Source organism: Babylonia areolata, chromosome 2, assembly GCF_041734735.1.
Source record: "Babylonia areolata isolate BAREFJ2019XMU chromosome 2, ASM4173473v1, whole genome shotgun sequence".
In the NCBI taxonomy this organism is placed as follows: Eukaryota; Metazoa; Mollusca; class Gastropoda; order Neogastropoda; family Buccinidae; genus Babylonia; species Babylonia areolata.
Window position 1 is genome coordinate 50,568,949 of NC_134877.1, and position 17,271 is coordinate 50,586,219.

The window sequence follows — 17,271 nt, forward strand, 5'->3', positions numbered from 1 at the left end:
CACACACACACACACACACAAACCCACCAGAAACAGGAAAACAAGGACATGTCATAAGATGACAATGAACCTGGAATGTGACATACGGGACCTAGTAATAATGTAAGGATATATTATACTTAACTTGTTATCATTTCTGCTACTGAATGCATTACTTTATAAAGTTTATCAGCTGAGCTTTAAGGTCAACACTTTTGCAGAAAAAATGATGGGGAGGAGGTGGAGCAAAAATTAAATGCAATGAAGGTGAAATAATTGTAATACTAGCACATGCAGTGACAGTACAATAGCCTACATACATAGGCTAAACAATCAGTGTATATCAGAGAATGACATAAGTTTATATACAGTTGGACCAACAGCAAAATGAGAGCTGTATGATCAATGGTTTCTCCACTGTAATGAGAATTCATTTACAGCGTAGTCTTTAGTGAAAGACTATAACTCTCAACCTTGAAAGCAACCCAGATTGCACTAGCTCTTGGGGGCTAGTTCAACTTTGGGGACGATCCTAATGCTGACTACCATAAAGCCCTCTTGGCTGAGAGAGTGGGGATGTAACTTGGGCAAGACACTCTCCTGAAGACAACCAAATTCTTGCCCATGCAAATAGTCATGACAGCAGTTACCTCTTCTACTTTCTGATGGTCAAAACCAGACATGACTGTTTATCGTACATATCTAAAACTGTAAACCTTGTGCACAGGTCAGACCATGGTATCCATGTAAACAAAATTTGAACAATGATAACATGATCATATGACTGGTTGTTTCCGTGACTTCCCTGTGAACAAACTATAATAGTTCATACTGCTGGTGTTTTAATAACTTCCCAAAATCAACTAATACAACAATAACTTTGGTCAACAAACTTCTGTCAGCTTTACTGGAACATGAACATACCAACGTCTCACAGTAATGCTGGTAAACAAACTGCAAGGAACTGTATCAACAACGGGCGCAATAGCCGAGTAGTTTAAGCGTTGGACTTTCGATCTGAGGGTCCCGGATTCGAATCACGGTAACGGCGCCTGGTGGGTAAAGGGTGGAGATTTTTTCCGATCTCCCAGGTCAACAAATGTGCAGACCTGCTAGTGCCTGAACCCCCTTCGTGTGTATACGCGCACGGGAGATCAAGTTCGCACGATCAAGATCCTGTTACCTATGTCAGTTTTCGGTGGGTTATGGAGACACGAAAATACCCAGCATGCATGAACCACAACAGAGTCATTGGCAAGTCGATGTTGGTCGTGTAACGGAAAGAAGAAGAAGTAACAACACAAGAACATTCCAAGTCAGCAGATGTCAGACAGAGCAATACAAACAGTCATTTTTGTTAGCTCAGTAAAAGACTGGAACCACCTGGAAAAAAACATAGTAAGAGCACCAACTCCTGAGATCTTAAAAAAAAACAACTACTAACATCTCAACAGCGAACCTGCTAAGCTGCGCACACCCCCACCCGTCGCGATAATACCATAATCTTGGCGACAGCGATGTACTTAACAGATAGACAGAACAACAAGGAGTAGCCATCTTTGTCCGAAGAGGAACACCAAAACTTACCTGGGTAGTCTCAGTCACACTGAGTCTCAGACAATGTTTCACACGATGTGTCGTGACTTAATTCCCTGTTTACTGAATCAAACAATACGAGAGACCAGTTCAGCAAACGTATATGTCCGCTTTGTTGCTGTTGTTGCGAAGAAATGGGGAGTTTGCAAACTGTGAAACCCTTCCGGGAAAGACCGAAACTGAAAGTTACGTTACTTCCCGTCGCTGAGTCCTGCTGCGTTCAGTGGGCATGCCGCCCGTTCACCTTCCAGCATTTTACCACTGAGAGATACATTTACAAAATATGTATGTATCGACACGCCATCAACCACAGACTAAAGAGAATAAGAAAAAAAATTAAAGCTCGTGAGCCAACAAGCCGCTGATTTTCTGTTGGTCGCTTAAACGTGTGAAACTTCGGATGCCTTTGCTTATTTGATTTGATAACTTGATTATCACTCTCTGGGTCCCCTTCAAATCTTCAAATTGGAAGGTCAGCCGTCATTACTGACTATTAATGACCTGTGTGCGCAGAGGCGTAGATACCTAGCTATAACCTAAGTAGACCTATCTTTCCTCCGGAGGGGGTGACAATGAGAAAGAGCATGTATACGTACTCCCTCCCACCGTCACTCGCAGCGTCCCTCCGGGGGAAAAAAAAAGGGGGGGGGGGGGGGGGGGGGGGGGGACTAAACTGTGATCTTGTTCAGCTCCCTCTTGAAAGCTGCCAAGGAGGGAGCCTCTGCTGCTGTTGCAGGCAGGGAGTTCCAGACGGGGATGGTTGATGGGAAAAAACTGTATTTATAAGGGTCAGAGGAGGAGCTAAGATAAGATGGGTCATTGGAGAACGTGTTAGTAGAGTACCCAAACCCGAGAACTCAAACTCGCCCTCTCTGTGAAAAATATTAAATGACAATCCACAGAGAGAGAGAGAGAGAGGGGGGGGGGGGGGGGGGAGGTTGCACGGGCGGACTCATACTCGAACGCAGATAAAAATATTTCCGGGTTCCATTCAGGTGTTGGCTCAAAATAGCCGGCACACAATGACGTCATTTCTCGAGAAGAAAAAGATTGTGATATGGGAGGGCAGTTTTCGGGAAATCCAGTGTCATCCTATTTTCTCTCTCTCTCTCTCTCTCTCTCTCTCTCTCTTTACATTCCGACTTAAAGGAAACTGGTATCAGTGATCGAGTTCAAATGGGGTGGGTGGTAGTGGTTGTGAGGAGAACGTGTATTGTGTCCTGGTAAGCAACCAGGTAGTTTTTCTGTTGTACATTCTTTTTCCCAAAGACTTGGGTTGACCGCACAGACTGTTAATGATAGCAACAGCAACCTAACAACCCAATTATGATATTGATAATGGTGATGGTGGTGGTGGTGTTGGTGGTGGTGAGTGTGATGAATTTTGATATATAATATTGATAATGACAACACAATAACAACATTCAACTCACGACAACAAAAACGATAATAATAATGATTGTCAATATAGCATCACTAATAATTAAATGCTGAAAATCAGTGCAGTTTTTGTGTGACTCCAAATAACTGTTTGGGTCTACTGTCAGCATTGGCATTGTTTCAGCTGGGTGTCTGCCTCATCAGTGTAGGCCTATAGATAGCTGAATATATCTATTGGATTCTGGTTTGCTGGTGGGGACATGGGGAGGAAACACAGACTTATACTGAGTAAGTAAGTACATGGGAGGAAAGGGGTGGGGTGGGGGGGGGGGGTATCTCAAGATTAGGGCTGCAGGACAGGTATAAAAAATTGTGACTGCTGTCGCGCTGCCTTTGCTGGCAGGTGAGTTTGTTTCAGTTTTAGTTTCTCAAGGACTAATGCGTCGCTATGTTCAGACAAATCCATATACGTTACACTACATCAGCTAAACAGATACCTGACCAGCAGTATAACACAACACACTCAATCAAGCTTTGTTTCATTTATTTATTTATAGTCTGTTTGTCCAAGATGATGATATTAGAGTGAATTAATCAAGCCTTAATTGCTTGTACTACATAATTCATTATATTTATGTACCTATCAGAGTGGATTTCTTCTGCAGATTTTTGCCAGAGAACAACACTGTACGTTGCCATGGATTATTTTTTAGAAGTAGGCTGAATTGTAAGACTTAAGTCATGCTTGTTGAGATCAGATAGACTGACATGAGAAACATGAACTTCTCAAATCTTCAACCCTCATTACATGAGAAAATAATGTCAGGATGTAAACTTCCACATGAGCTTTATTTATAAATATGGATCCTCAGTGGTGCACAGGGTCATTGACTGATTGATTAAAACTATTTACGTTTTATTGTGAGTCTTCACACCTTGAAAACTTTGACTTCAGAGAATGTAAGCTAAGTGGGAGGCTGAAACATGCAGCACTTTTGACAGGAGTGAGCAAACAAATCTTGCCCAATATGAACACCGCTTGGCCAACTGACATATTTTAGATATATGCTCTCTATGTGAGTAGTTGTGTCAACACTCTCAATACCTTGTGTAACTGTTAATGTCCAGTATGTGAGCATGGTTGTGAATTCACATGTCCAGTGTAATTACTGCACAACCCTAATGTGAAATATGTAGGTGTTTAGCGTCTCAGAAAATGTGAGTTGGTCACATAAACCTGTCAATGTGACAAGAACTCATAAGAGTAATAGGAAGAGGACTGGAAAAGTGTCTGTATCAATGCCCTGAAGTTAATTATTATTATCAATTGATAATTTATTGTTCTCATGAAATTGATCTGATGGTGGTAACTCCGGCCTTATCCCACGATCACCAGAAATGAAGAGTGTTGGTGGTGCATTCAGCATTGCAGCACTCCAACGACTAAACCAGGCTTCAGGACCAGGGACAGTTACATAACTAACAAGTCATATACAGAAAGATCCAATCTTTCTTTCTTTCTTTTTTCCCCATTATCCAGCCTAGAAAGAAAAAGTAAACATACACAGACAGTGAAGTGAAACTACTGTTTCTGCTATCTTTCCTTAGAAGTTACAAATTTAGAGAAAATATGTTCCAGTAGCAGACTGTAAAAGATAGATACTGAAACAGACACTGTGAGAATGTGAATTAAAAAAAAAAAAATTTTTTGTCTTAGTATATATGTACACACACACACACACACAAATAATATACACACAATCTTATAGTATAGTTACAGATTTATTTTCCTTTATTGCCATTGCTTCAAACAAAGAACACACATACACATTTCTAATTCTCTTCAAACAAACAGCTCTTCCATTTCATCATATCATTATCAACTGCCAAAGATCCTGAAAACAACTGTTGAAGTATTGTGTTAGTCAAACAAAATAACCTCTTTGAAACATATACTTCAGCCTTTCAGGTAATGCTTTGTTTATTCTATCATCTTCAAAAATAAAAAGCCTTTTTCTAAGAGCTCCTTTTATATTGTGAGATCTATGACAAAAACAAGAGAGAGACCCTAACACACAGAAAAATAGAGACAGAGACAGAGAGAAAAATGATGACACTGTTTTAGGTTTTTGAGGGTATTGCAACAGTGAAACAATGCTTGTAGGTATACACAAAGGAACAGCATATTCATTACTTTTTTCAATGCCACTGCCAACTAAACTGCATGAATAGAGATATAAAAAAAAAAACCCACTGACAAACTCTTTCATCAAATACACAGAATACACAAAGCATGGGCCTGCTGCCTTTCCAATAATGCTTCCTAACAATCAGGTTCTAAAACCAAATATATATTACTTTCCTTCAAAATATTTCAGTCTAATGTTAAAACAAGAGAGTACCGGTAAGTTCAGCTAACATTTCCATGAATGCCAAAGTCAAATTTGAATGTTTCAAATGACATGTTTTTTTTTTTTTACATTTTACTAACACTGAACAATGTGATGAAATCCCTTTGATCAATACTTCTCAGTCTCTATCATTCCAGATGCAGTCACTCCAACTTCAACAACTGCATTATATGTATGAAGAAATGAATCCATAGTTTTTTTTGGTCTCATTCCTTCTAATGTGCTGCCTCTCAAGTCACAGACCACAGAGAGAAAAAAAGAAAAAAGACAACGAAAAAAAGGAACCATGAACTTTTCAAAATATAAATACCAGATGTGGAGACGAGACTCGAAAATACTTCTTAATTCCAATGACTCATTCTTCCCAAAAGTAACGCCCCCGTGAGCTTTGCCCATACTTACAACAGCCTCCCCAACAGACAAACCCACCTTGATTGTTTGATATGTGTTACCACATACACCAACACATGTTCAGATAACCATGACAATACCACAATAACCTTCCGAACCAACACACACCCACACTCTCACACACATCATAGCATTCTTCTTCCCTCCTCAAGGTTTACAACAATCTATAACAACTACTATTATTTTTCTTTTATCTTTTATCCAGCTATAGTGACAAGTTCAAGTCTAAACATGTTCATGGTGATCTGTCAGGTATTTTCGGAGCAGGCATACTCCACATGAAGGCAATGAAAGTGTTCTGCCTTGTTCAAGACACACACCGGTACACTTCTGCTGACTTTCCACACTACTCCTCTTCATGCACACTGCTGGTTCATCCCATTCTTGAAACTTGTTCAAAATGACTTGGTTCACATTTTAGCCAGATATCTAGGAACACTGGAAGACTGCCACCAGTTCCACCACACCACTCTCTCCTATCACAAAAATCACCCACCCACACAAACACAGGCTCACATCTATTCAAAATAAAAAGGGACAGAGCTGTATAAAAAAAAAAAAATTTAAAAAAAATGTTAAAGTACGGGTAAGGCAAAGGGCAGGAGCAGCCTACACATGCAGCTGCCCTCAGAATCTTCTGTGTCAACTCTTTCACTCTCATTGAGAGCATTATCAATTAGTTTCCATGGAGAAGTAGAAAAATATACAGCACTTAGGAGATGCTACTCTCTCTCTCTCTCTCTCCATACACACATCAGATGGTCTGCGAAATCCATGCTGAACACAACTTTTCACAGACTGGTCAGAATACTCTGTCCCATTTGTAAGTGATATTACTGTTTATCTACCATCCACACGCACGCACACACACATACACACACATACAACACACATACTCATACAAAGAGAAAATGTCACTGCATCTTGCCACGTGCACAAATTGTTCTTCTGTACAATCTGCCATCTCCATGAACAATTCTTCAACACAGTCATCCAACAATGAGTCATTGTTCTCTCACACAGCCTGTCAACTCAGTGCTCACTGAATGAGTTCACTTCAACATATTCGCAACCAACCAGCCAGATCATCAAATTTTGCTGCGCTCAAAAGGAACAGGAACTGCCAGACCGCAACCTTCCTCCTGTCACAAAGTACTATTCCAACCATCTGGTCCAGGGGAAACGTCTCACCCAACCAGGTCCACACAAAACCCTATCACCCTTCATAAAAACCCTGCAGTTGGTCCTCTTCATATTCATACTCCGGTGCACCAGCCCACATGGCTGGGTCACTTGGGTCAGGGACGTTCCATGGTTCAGCATCACTGACGGGCATGTCCGGCACCTTCCAGGCCATCTTGCGGCCAGTTTCGTAGAGCTCCATGATGCTGGTCTTCAGCACATCTGGACCCTCCGCTCTCAGCTGACAGTACCGCTGGTACAACATCAGGGCGATGCGTGCATCCTCCGCAGAATCATGCTGACCCGACTGGATGTTCTTTTCTGTGATTCAACACAATTATGGTTTTCAGTTTTCTCTGCTGGTTCTACTGTATGCAAATAAACACCAAAAAAACAAACTGATGAAACTGTTCAGTGTTTGAAACTGGATGCATTTTGCATGTGTGTGTGTGTGTGTGTGTGTGTGTGTGTGTGTGTGTGTGTGTGTGCAGGCATGTGTGAAGGTATGGGGCTCATATGGGATTTATGTCTGACATTTTATTATTGTAAAGCTCTTTGAGATGTCTAAAAGCACAATGTAAAATTACTATTATTATCATTATCATTTGCAATTTGTGTTTAAAAAGTGTAACATGAGAATACTATTACCATTTTCATTTGAAATTTATGTTAAGAAGTGTCATAAATGAACTGTTATCAGTATCATTTGCAATTTTCTTATTTCTAATTTGGTAGATTAATCTGAGACTGTTTTTCAGCAAAACACCATTTTTCTCAGAACGCCAATTCCTGACTTGCATGTTGTGATCAGCTTTGATAGTCAACTGTGTAAACTCAACCATGAACTGTGATTTTATTCAGCAGCAGTCAGATCATAAAGGAAACTTGCAAACATTCCATGGGGGAAAAAAAAAGAAAAAAAGAATCATTATTAAGTGAAGTAAACTAAAACAAAATTGTCAAGTATTATCATTCAATAATGCATTTTTTCTGTTCATTTCATCATATTAAAAATGGTGGGTCCATTCTGGCTGGCACCTCTGCTCTAGAATGGTAAGCATCTCTGCTCTTAAGTGGAGAGGTGGCCCACACGTAATATTCCTGACAAGGAAATGAGTGTTCTGAGCTCAATTCCTGCACAGACTGGGAGTTTTACTCCCCTCCCCCTGCTATCTAATAGACCTTAACAGGTGATCTGGGTGCTAGTCTCTAGAATGAGATGATAAAATTATCTAAGGTCCTGCATGCAGCATGCACTGAAAGTACCTAAAAGAAATCACAGAAACAAGAGAGCTATCCCTGGCAAAATTATGTGGGAAGATCCATTCTGATAATGAAACAAATACACCTGCAGACAGAAAAACAACAACAAAAACACATGGGTAGCACTGCACAATGGCAATGCATTCTCCTTGACGACAGCAGCCCAAAGTTCACACAGAGAAATCTTCTGTGACCAAAACACGAAACAACACAGTGCACAACCAGATGTACAAACAACTAGCTCAGTGCCCAGAGAAGGCGACCCAGACAGTCACTGCACAGCTTACCCAGGAAGAACCAGGCCAGGAATCGCAGAGAGATGTAGCGCTTGTTGGGCTGGTGGAACAGCTGAACCGTGTCCACTATCTGCTCCTTGGGCACCTGACAGATAATGATAAGAATATTAACAAAAAATAACATTAACAACAACAACAATAACGCAATCCATGGCGTGATCCAACTAAGTGGCAACACTAAATTTGGTGTAATAACACTACCTTGGCATGTGTTTGGAAACAGTGTCAATGGATGTATGCCAAGAACGTTACCACAGCCATCACCCTAAAGGTTAAATCACCACATTCCATGATATTAGTCAGGGTTCCCACGGCCATGACCAAACAAAATTCCACACTTTTCCAGACCTCTTCCAGATCACTTTTTGTTATTATTCCAATTGTAGTTTAACTGATTTCAGCCGTTTGTTGAATGGCACTGGTCAAGAGTTTTATTGTAATTCCAATCCTTTTTCCAGACCCTGAAGGGCAAGACAAATTTTTCCAGAACTGGAAAATGGTTCTCTCTTTATATCAAGGGCATCTCCAGATTGACATTATTGTAAAAACCCTCCCTCAACTCCTGTGACCCCACATGACAATGATGCAGCCATTCACACATCCCACCCCACTCTTCACTCAACTCCTGTGACCCCACATGACAATGATGTAGCCTTTCACACATCCCACCCCACTCTTCCCTCAACTCCTGTGACCCCACATGACAATGATGCAGCCATTCACACATCCCACCCCACTCTTCCCTCAACTCCTGTGACCCCACATGACAATGATGCAGCCATTCACACATCCCACCACACTCTTCCCTCAACTCCTGTGACCCCACATGACAATGATGCAGCCATTCACACATCCCACCCCACTCTTCCCTCAACTCCTGTGACCCCACATGACAATGATGTAGCCATTCACACATCCCACCCCACTCTTCCCTCAACTCCTGTGACCCCACATGACAATGATGCAGCCATTCACACATCCCACCCCACTCTTCCCTCAACTCCTGTGACCCCACATGACAATGATGCAGCCATTCACACATCCCACCCCACTCTTCCCTCAACTCCTGTGACCCCACATGACAATGATGTAGCCATTCACACATCCCAACCCAGTCCACCCTCCCCACCCTACAGTTTTGTTGTGACATGACACATGACACTCACTGTGACAGTAATGCGACCGTTCTGCAGTTGTTCACAGCATCACTACCAGGATACACTTTTTCGTTAAATTACTGACCAAATGAACACTTTCTGTCACCCATGACCACCACCAGCCAGTTTCAGTTTCTCAAGAAGGCGTTACTGTGTTTGGACAAGTCAATATACACTACACCACATCTGCTAGGCAGATGCCTGACAGCAGCATAAAGCAACATGCTAGTCCGGCCCTGGGTACATGCCTAGGTATTTGTGCACCTATCACAGTGGATTTCTGCAACAGAATTTCCTCCACAGGACAAGACTTACTCTGCCATTTGTTTTTCAGTGCGTGAAGTGTAAACTGCACATGGAATCTCTTTTTTTTTTTTGACTCATCCGATCTACTAGATGCTCAGTTCGACTTTCAAGTCAAACTTGGGAGAAAAGGAGAGAGCGGGACTGGAACCTACACCCTCAATGACATTGTACTGGCAGTCAATGAATTGGCAGTAAGCGTCTGAACCATTCTCACACCTTCCTGCTTCCTCCCATTATCAGCCCGGACTGACCTGCAGGTTGATGACTTTGAAGTCCTTCTTCAGCCCATGACCCACAAAGGTGACCCCGATGTCCAGCAGGCAGCGCAGCTTCTGGTAGGTGGACTTGAGAGTGGTCAGATGTCGGGTGGACGTTGCCGGGTCCAGCTCACTGGGTTCAATGCCTGAGAACTCTGTCAGGTAATCTGTCACCTGCACAGGTAATGAATCAAAATAAGTCAGATCATAAACGTGAAGAGCTGGCCCAGTACTAACATGTCCACCAAGGAAGTGAGAGACTCTGAGGGCATGGTATCAAATCCCCGTGAAAAGAGCAGACACACAGACAAATCTGTTGTGATAAAAAAGTAATAAAATACAATTTAATACAGATGATGTTGCTTATAGCCCACCGGACTACAAAGAGGGACATTTACAGTGCTGAATACCCATCAGTACTTGAAACCAGCTGAAGAGAACGGTAAATAGGTTGGTTAAAACAACAGTAAAAAAACCTATTCACTCACATCTTGCTAAATCCACATAAAATACAAATCAATCTGAAAACACTGATTTCCTTCAGGAATTGAAAAATAATTTCTGGGTGGATATCCTTGCACTTAACATTATTTTGGTCATTTCAAAGTTTAAAATCACTACAGTCAATAGATGTTATATTGCAAGAACAACTTCTAATAGTACTGTAATGAATTATCATTATCAATATTGTTTAAACTATTATTACCACCAATGACCACATTTATTACTGCTATAACTGTTATGTGTTTTTATTCATAACTATATTAGCAACAGCAGTTACAACCAATATTTTTCATCCCATGTATTTTTATCATAATCACAATGATGGTGACAGTAATGGTTACTTCCAAACTTTCTCCCCAGATATGATTATCTTTATGATTGCTATGATGTAACAATGATGGCCACTACCAGCAGTTTTTGTTTCATACTATTAGACTAACTTTTCTATCTAGCTTTGCACATGGATGACTTATGCATAATTTTTCTCAAGGGCTCAAACCTTAGTGCTAGAGAAAACAAGTGAGAATATTGACCTCCACACATATTTTATCACATGGGTCCACAGCAAAGCAGTGGGTCGACGACTGATTTGTTAATGCTAATCACTCTCAGCTTCATGCTTAAAACTAGAACTAAAACCTAGCTTGGATGCCTGCCAAAGAACACACAGGCTTAACAGGAAGCCGAGCAAGGCTGCACTTTTGTCAGTGTAAGCAAAAGAAACTGGCCCTATGCTGATATCACTTGGCCATTTGCCATTTACATACTATAAGACAATGATGATAACAGTAATAGCTACAACCAACTAAAGTTTCCATGTAATGACATCTGCCCACCTGTTCTGGTGTCAGAATATAATCGTCGATGAACGGCTGTCCAAAGTGCTCTCCTTGTCTGAAATCATCAGACACAACACATGAGCAGGACTGGCAGTAGGCTGAAATCAAACTCAAAAATATGTAAACATTCATGATAAACCAGAATATTGTAGAGAAATTCAACAAAATACCATGACATTCCCATTCAAAAGAAAATCAATATATACAGAAATGTGACCAAAGAAGCAAAAAAAAAAAAAAAAAGAGTTAACAAGAGGCAAAGCGGCTCACATGTGATTATTGCCAATGCAAAAACAGGACTAATGAAGCAGAACCACTCAAAAAAAGAGAACATAAAACACACACAAAAACACAATAAAAATGGATATACAGTCACTGACATACACACTCCCACCCCTACCCCACTCACCCATACACTGACACAACTGAATTACTCCCCCACACAATACATTCACTGCTGCTCTCCTCCCAATAAATAAGCCAAGTAAACATTGTTGGGTAAATAAAAGAAAATATTCAAATGAGTAGATAAACATCTGCAATAAATAATAAATAAATAAGTGTATGAATATTAAATAAACAAAGATACATATACATAAATAAATCAACCACTCACCAGTATACTCACTCATGACTGATCATAAAGTGAAAGTACAATGAAAAGTATTTAATCACAGCCTTTTGAACACACACACACACACACAGAAACACATACACAACACACTCTCAGAGCACACTGACACACACATTTCCATTACCCTCGAATACAGGTGATACGTGCAGGACTGACGTGTGAGGGTTTGATGGTTGATTTGGTGCCATCACTCCGCAGTTCTGCTTCTTCCTGTCAGAGGAAAAAGAGTCGTGTTAGTGGTTTGATCTGTAGCAACTGGTTCAGTGTAAGTTAATGATAGTGAATAGAATAGAATAGAATAAAATAGAACAGATATAGAAATAGAAATAAACTTCACTGTTATGAAACCTCAAGGCTAGACACAAATACATAAATAACTAATCATTAATTAACATCATAAATCAGAACAGTATTCATAAACATATATCACAAACTGGAACAGATTTTATAAACAAATTTTCCTTATCTTGTTTGTAAATATGTATGAACAGATTTCATAAACAAATTTTCCTCATCTTGTTTGTAAATACACACACACACACACATCATCTGTCAACAGATTGGGAATATTACCTGAGTTATTCAAATCTTTAAAATCTTTTTATAATGAATGTGTGTGTGTGTGTTTGTGTATATATGTGTGTGTGTGTGTGTGTGATTGCTTCGTTCATCGATTCCCAGGCCAATCCCCTGGAACACTTGTTGGTAACGTTTTCGAAAAAGTGTCAGTAGCAAATGCATTTTTTCTGAAGCACATCAATTTCATTTCTGCACAAGACATAGAAATGTGTGCATAACGAAAGGACTGTTTATCATATGTTCCACTGCCGAACCAAAGAGTTCTTGTGCCAAATATTTCACTATTACGGTAACGTTCATTCTTGCACATCTGCAATGTCTGGTGGCATTGCTTGTTGGAAACATTTGCCGATACTACTTTCCATCATGGTCCATTGCATTGAGTGAGGTACTGTGCTCCACCATGAACAAAGCAAACTATGAATCAGATTGGATTGCATCTCCTTCCTAGGGTGAAATATTTAGGCGACTAAAAAATCAGCAATGCTTTGTGTTGCAACACTGCCTATCTGACAATGGAATTGCGATTTCCATTCAACCTGTGCTGAATGAGAAGTTAGTTATGACTGGCTGAAATTTTGAAACATAAACACTCAATGGCCAAGACAATTTTAGATCCACCACGCTTTGTTCATTTGTGAATGTCTGTCTTAAAACTGATCTGGAGGAGAGGGGGTGGGAAAATGATGAAGACCGTAGCATTTTCTACATAGCAAAATCTCTCAGTGAACTGAACCTCTTTGAGGGAGATGAACTCTGCGTCCAAGCCAACCAGGTCCCCCTTGTTGAGGACCTCCTCCTGCTGCAGAGGCAGGTAGGTCATCCGGAAGTTGTCACGGTTCACCAGGGCCGGGTCATTGTAGAGGATGTCCAGCTGGCACCAGTTGCTCACTGAAACAAGTCAACAATCCTGAATTTTTTGTTTGTGTTTTTTTAGCTGCCCCAACATCTGCACAGTTTCAGTAGCAATACTCCTACACTACTTATTCAGAGTCCCTGATACATAACCACGCCTGGGTTATACTGTCTCAGTCTCAGCATTAGCAGCTCACATGGATCTATTGATGTTAGGTCAACAAGAAGCCACACCCCAAAAAAGACCCTGCACTGCTGTAATGTCTATTTGTTGGTGTTCAAGTTTTGCCTATTCTGATTTAACGTACTTGGGGCACCACCTACTGAGCACCCTACACCCAGAATTTTTTTTATCTTTGACCCCTCTTGGGGCATGGAGGACAGACACCAGCAACAGACGTGTTTCTTACCAGACAGAAATATAACTGGAAAGCAAATTCATTTGGTGAATTAACATGCCATAAAAAAGCCAAACCAACCCCTTAAAAAGTCTTTTTTTCTCTCTAATTTTTTTCAAACTTATTTAATTTCATTTTGAATTCACACCTTTTTTTGTATTTTTTAAGGTTTCCAAGCATTTAATTCAATCAGTGTTTTACAATGTACAAAAAATAATGCTAAATGATACAGATACAATACATCACATAAGAGTAACATTACAACAACAAAAAAAGAACTGTAACAGCCATTCTAACGCATGTGCAACACACAGAGCATACTGAAGCAGGTGATTCGCTCGGAAACCATTCACCTAACGTGATATTATCATATGAAAATTGCATGCGTGCGTGCATGTGCGAGCCTATGTGCGTACGTTTGTGCATGTGTGTGGATGTGCATGCATGCATGCATGAGTATGTGTGTTGCATGCATGCCTGTAGTGATCAATGCAGGCAGTGAACACAAGTGGTGGTGATACCATTGCTCCGGTGATGCTTCAGGTAGGTCCGCCTCGTATAGTACACCACGCTGGGGATCTTCCATGACAGGTCCATTGACACATACTCTGGCTGTAACAAAAAAAAATTATTCAAAAGAAACATCTTACAGTCATAATCATGAATATAAGAAACTGTGAAACATAAAATCTAATGAAACATACTATGCACCACAATCAATCTATTCATAATACATCATCTCCTCGTGGAATGAAGATATGATAAAAAATAATATATAAATTATTATTAAAAAACAACAACATGTGTATAGTTGATGTCCAAGATCCATCCACCCTGGCAGGATGTCTCTCTAGAAACTACAGGGGGTCATGGGGCAAGTGGGGGTTGCAACTCCAGAAGAGAAGTAGTGGAGGCAGCTGGGAACACTTTCTCCTGGCAGAAATCTGAGGCCCACTGAAATATTTGAAGGAACTGGATCCCAAGCTGCTCCTAGAAGGCATAACAAAGCCTCAGCCCTATGGTCAGACTGAAGACGAAAGTGTTGAAGCAGATGCAAAAGAAATCTCAAGAGGCAGATGATGGCATGTGCATGACTCATGATCATCGATGATGACAAATGTGGCAGTATGAAAAAGAACCTGTCTTGTGAACTCATGGCCATTTTCCCCCAAAAACTTTTCTTCCAACTTACAGCTTCTTGCAAGAAATGACAGGCCATGGAAGAAAAAAGTGTGCTTGAAAGTTGACAGTATGAAGCATCACCATGCTTCAGGTTGAAAACTGGTCTGCAGTGGCTGTTCAGACCATTAAGCATTCCTCATATTCAAGTGATGCCACTTCTTCATTTTTCAGAATACTTTCCTCCCCCTTAGTACAACTCATCAATACTTGGTAGAATCACATGAGCAGAGTGAAACCATTATCTAACCAAGCAATCCAGACTAAAGGGTACACAAATAATGACATATATACATACATACATGTATATACATACATACATACATACATATATCTATCTATCTATTTATATTTATCTGTATCTATATATCTGTATCTATATATATGCATACATCCTGAAAGCCACAGCACACCTTGTCAATGGGCTGAATGCAGAAGTCGTTGAAGAGATACCACTGGGTGCAGGTCACCCGCTCCTTCCGCTGGTGGTAGGGCTCGCTGACCTTGATGCAGCTCACCAGGTGGCGCCCTGCGTCCTGCTGCTCAATGACGTAGACCACAGCATACACCTCGTACAGTTCCCGACGCACTGCCTCATCTTCTGGCAGTGGCTCCTGCAACCAAACAGCTCTTGTTTAGAGCCAAAGCTCTGGGACACCCTCCATCTCCCATTGTCTCCTTTACCTCATGGACATTTTGTCAAGACACTCGGATGAAACGATACAAGCCTGCCAGGTGACTTGCGATGGCTGTGTGCCAGGGGACAAGAAGTTGGCAGGCTTCAGGACAATAAGGTGTTATCCAAATGTTGAAACCAACAAGTGAACAAAATTTTCTTTACTTTCATATACCCTTTGCCTCTCCTTTTTCTCACTGGCTCTCTTGCACACTTCCCCCTGCACACATTCCACATCTATATGGCTTACAGCCTCCTTGCTATTTTTATGGTGTTTATTTTCTTTATTTATTACAACACATTAGAAGATTGTATGGTATTATTCTTTTTGCCACAACAGATTTCTCTGCATGAATTCAGGCTGCTCTCTCCAGAAAGAGCATGTTGCTACACTGAGACTGTGAGAGCACCAATTTTTTTTTATATCTTTTCTGCCTGCAGTTTTATTTGCTTTCCTATCAAAGCATATTTTTCTACAGAATTTGCCAGGGAAAACCCTTTTGTTGCCATGGGTTTTTGTATGTGTGCTAAGTGCATGCTGCACACAGGGTTTATTGTCTCATCTGAATGACTAGTGTCCAGACAACCACTCAAGGTCTTGTGGAGGGGGAGAAAATACTGGCGAATGGGATTCAAACCAGTGCAATCAGATTCTCTCACTTCCCAGGCGGATGCATTACCACTAGGCCAACACTCCACACATACACATACACAGGTGGTACCTCATCAGACACCTCGTCGACAGTCAGGTCACCAGTGCCCAGCAGTCGCAGGCGCAGCCCTAAGGGAATCCAGCTGGGGTCGTTGAGTGCCCCGCCCCTGTCCCCGCCGTCACCTGCTGAATTTCTGCACACACACACACACACACACTCTCACAAGTTACACTGAAGTCTTGGTCCGTTTTTCAGAACCCATTATTGACCTGTGTGCACAGCAATGGCTTGAAGTTCTGTGCCTTCTCTTGTTTCAAGCAGCTGAAGTTAATGTTCCTGTTTCTTGTTTTTTTCTAAATACACAGCCACAAATGCTTTATAAAACACATATCCAAGTAGGTACCACCACAAAGAAATACACGCATACACACTTCAACACTCTCTCTCCCAATGCACACATCCACACAAATACACACAAGTATGTATTGCTGCACACAAGTACATGCATTCACTTACATACACATTTAAACAGTCTCTCTCTCAGACACACACACACACACACAGAACCTTACCCTTCAGTACCGTGCCAGTAGCGACAGTCAGTGCGACGACAGGCAGTGCCATAGCGACAATGTGTTCTGGACTTAGCAGGGCTGGTGTTATTCTCTGAGGAAGAGGAATCAGATTCAACTTTCTCCTGCTTCAGTATCTGCAAC

At 41.1% G+C, this 17,271-nt stretch overlaps 2 protein-coding genes across 7 annotated transcripts in view; both read right to left on the reverse strand.

The window, feature by feature from the left end:
• The window catches only part of LOC143302319 (uncharacterized), a 55,081-nt gene extending 53,340 nt beyond the window's left edge, over window positions 1-1,741 (reverse strand). For all 3 annotated transcript variants that reach the window (XM_076616935.1, XM_076616951.1, XM_076616943.1), the window contains exon 1: window positions 1,567-1,741. The gene's annotated coding sequence lies outside the window, so the exon portion shown is untranslated. The remainder of the gene's footprint in view (window positions 1-1,566) is intronic.
• Window positions 1,742-4,730: 2,989 nt separating this feature from the next.
• Window positions 4,731-17,271, reverse strand: part of LOC143302337 (PAN2-PAN3 deadenylation complex catalytic subunit PAN2-like) — a 35,197-nt gene continuing 22,656 nt past the window's right edge. For all 4 annotated transcript variants that reach the window (XM_076616991.1, XM_076616974.1, XM_076616983.1 and 1 more), the window contains exons 20-29: window positions 17,128-17,264; window positions 16,625-16,748; window positions 15,640-15,840; window positions 14,569-14,659; window positions 13,531-13,685; window positions 12,340-12,425; window positions 11,579-11,636; window positions 10,233-10,412; window positions 8,510-8,603; window positions 4,731-7,280 (exon numbers count right to left, since the gene is read on the reverse strand). In XM_076616991.1, coding sequence (XP_076473106.1) covers window positions 6,994-7,280; window positions 8,510-8,603; window positions 10,233-10,412; window positions 11,579-11,636; window positions 12,340-12,425; window positions 13,531-13,685; window positions 14,569-14,659; window positions 15,640-15,840; window positions 16,625-16,748; window positions 17,128-17,264 — 1,413 coding nt within the window. In that variant the 3' untranslated portion in view covers window positions 4,731-6,993. The remainder of the gene's footprint in view (window positions 7,281-8,509; window positions 8,604-10,232; window positions 10,413-11,578; window positions 11,637-12,339; window positions 12,426-13,530; window positions 13,686-14,568; window positions 14,660-15,639; window positions 15,841-16,624; window positions 16,749-17,127; window positions 17,265-17,271) is intronic.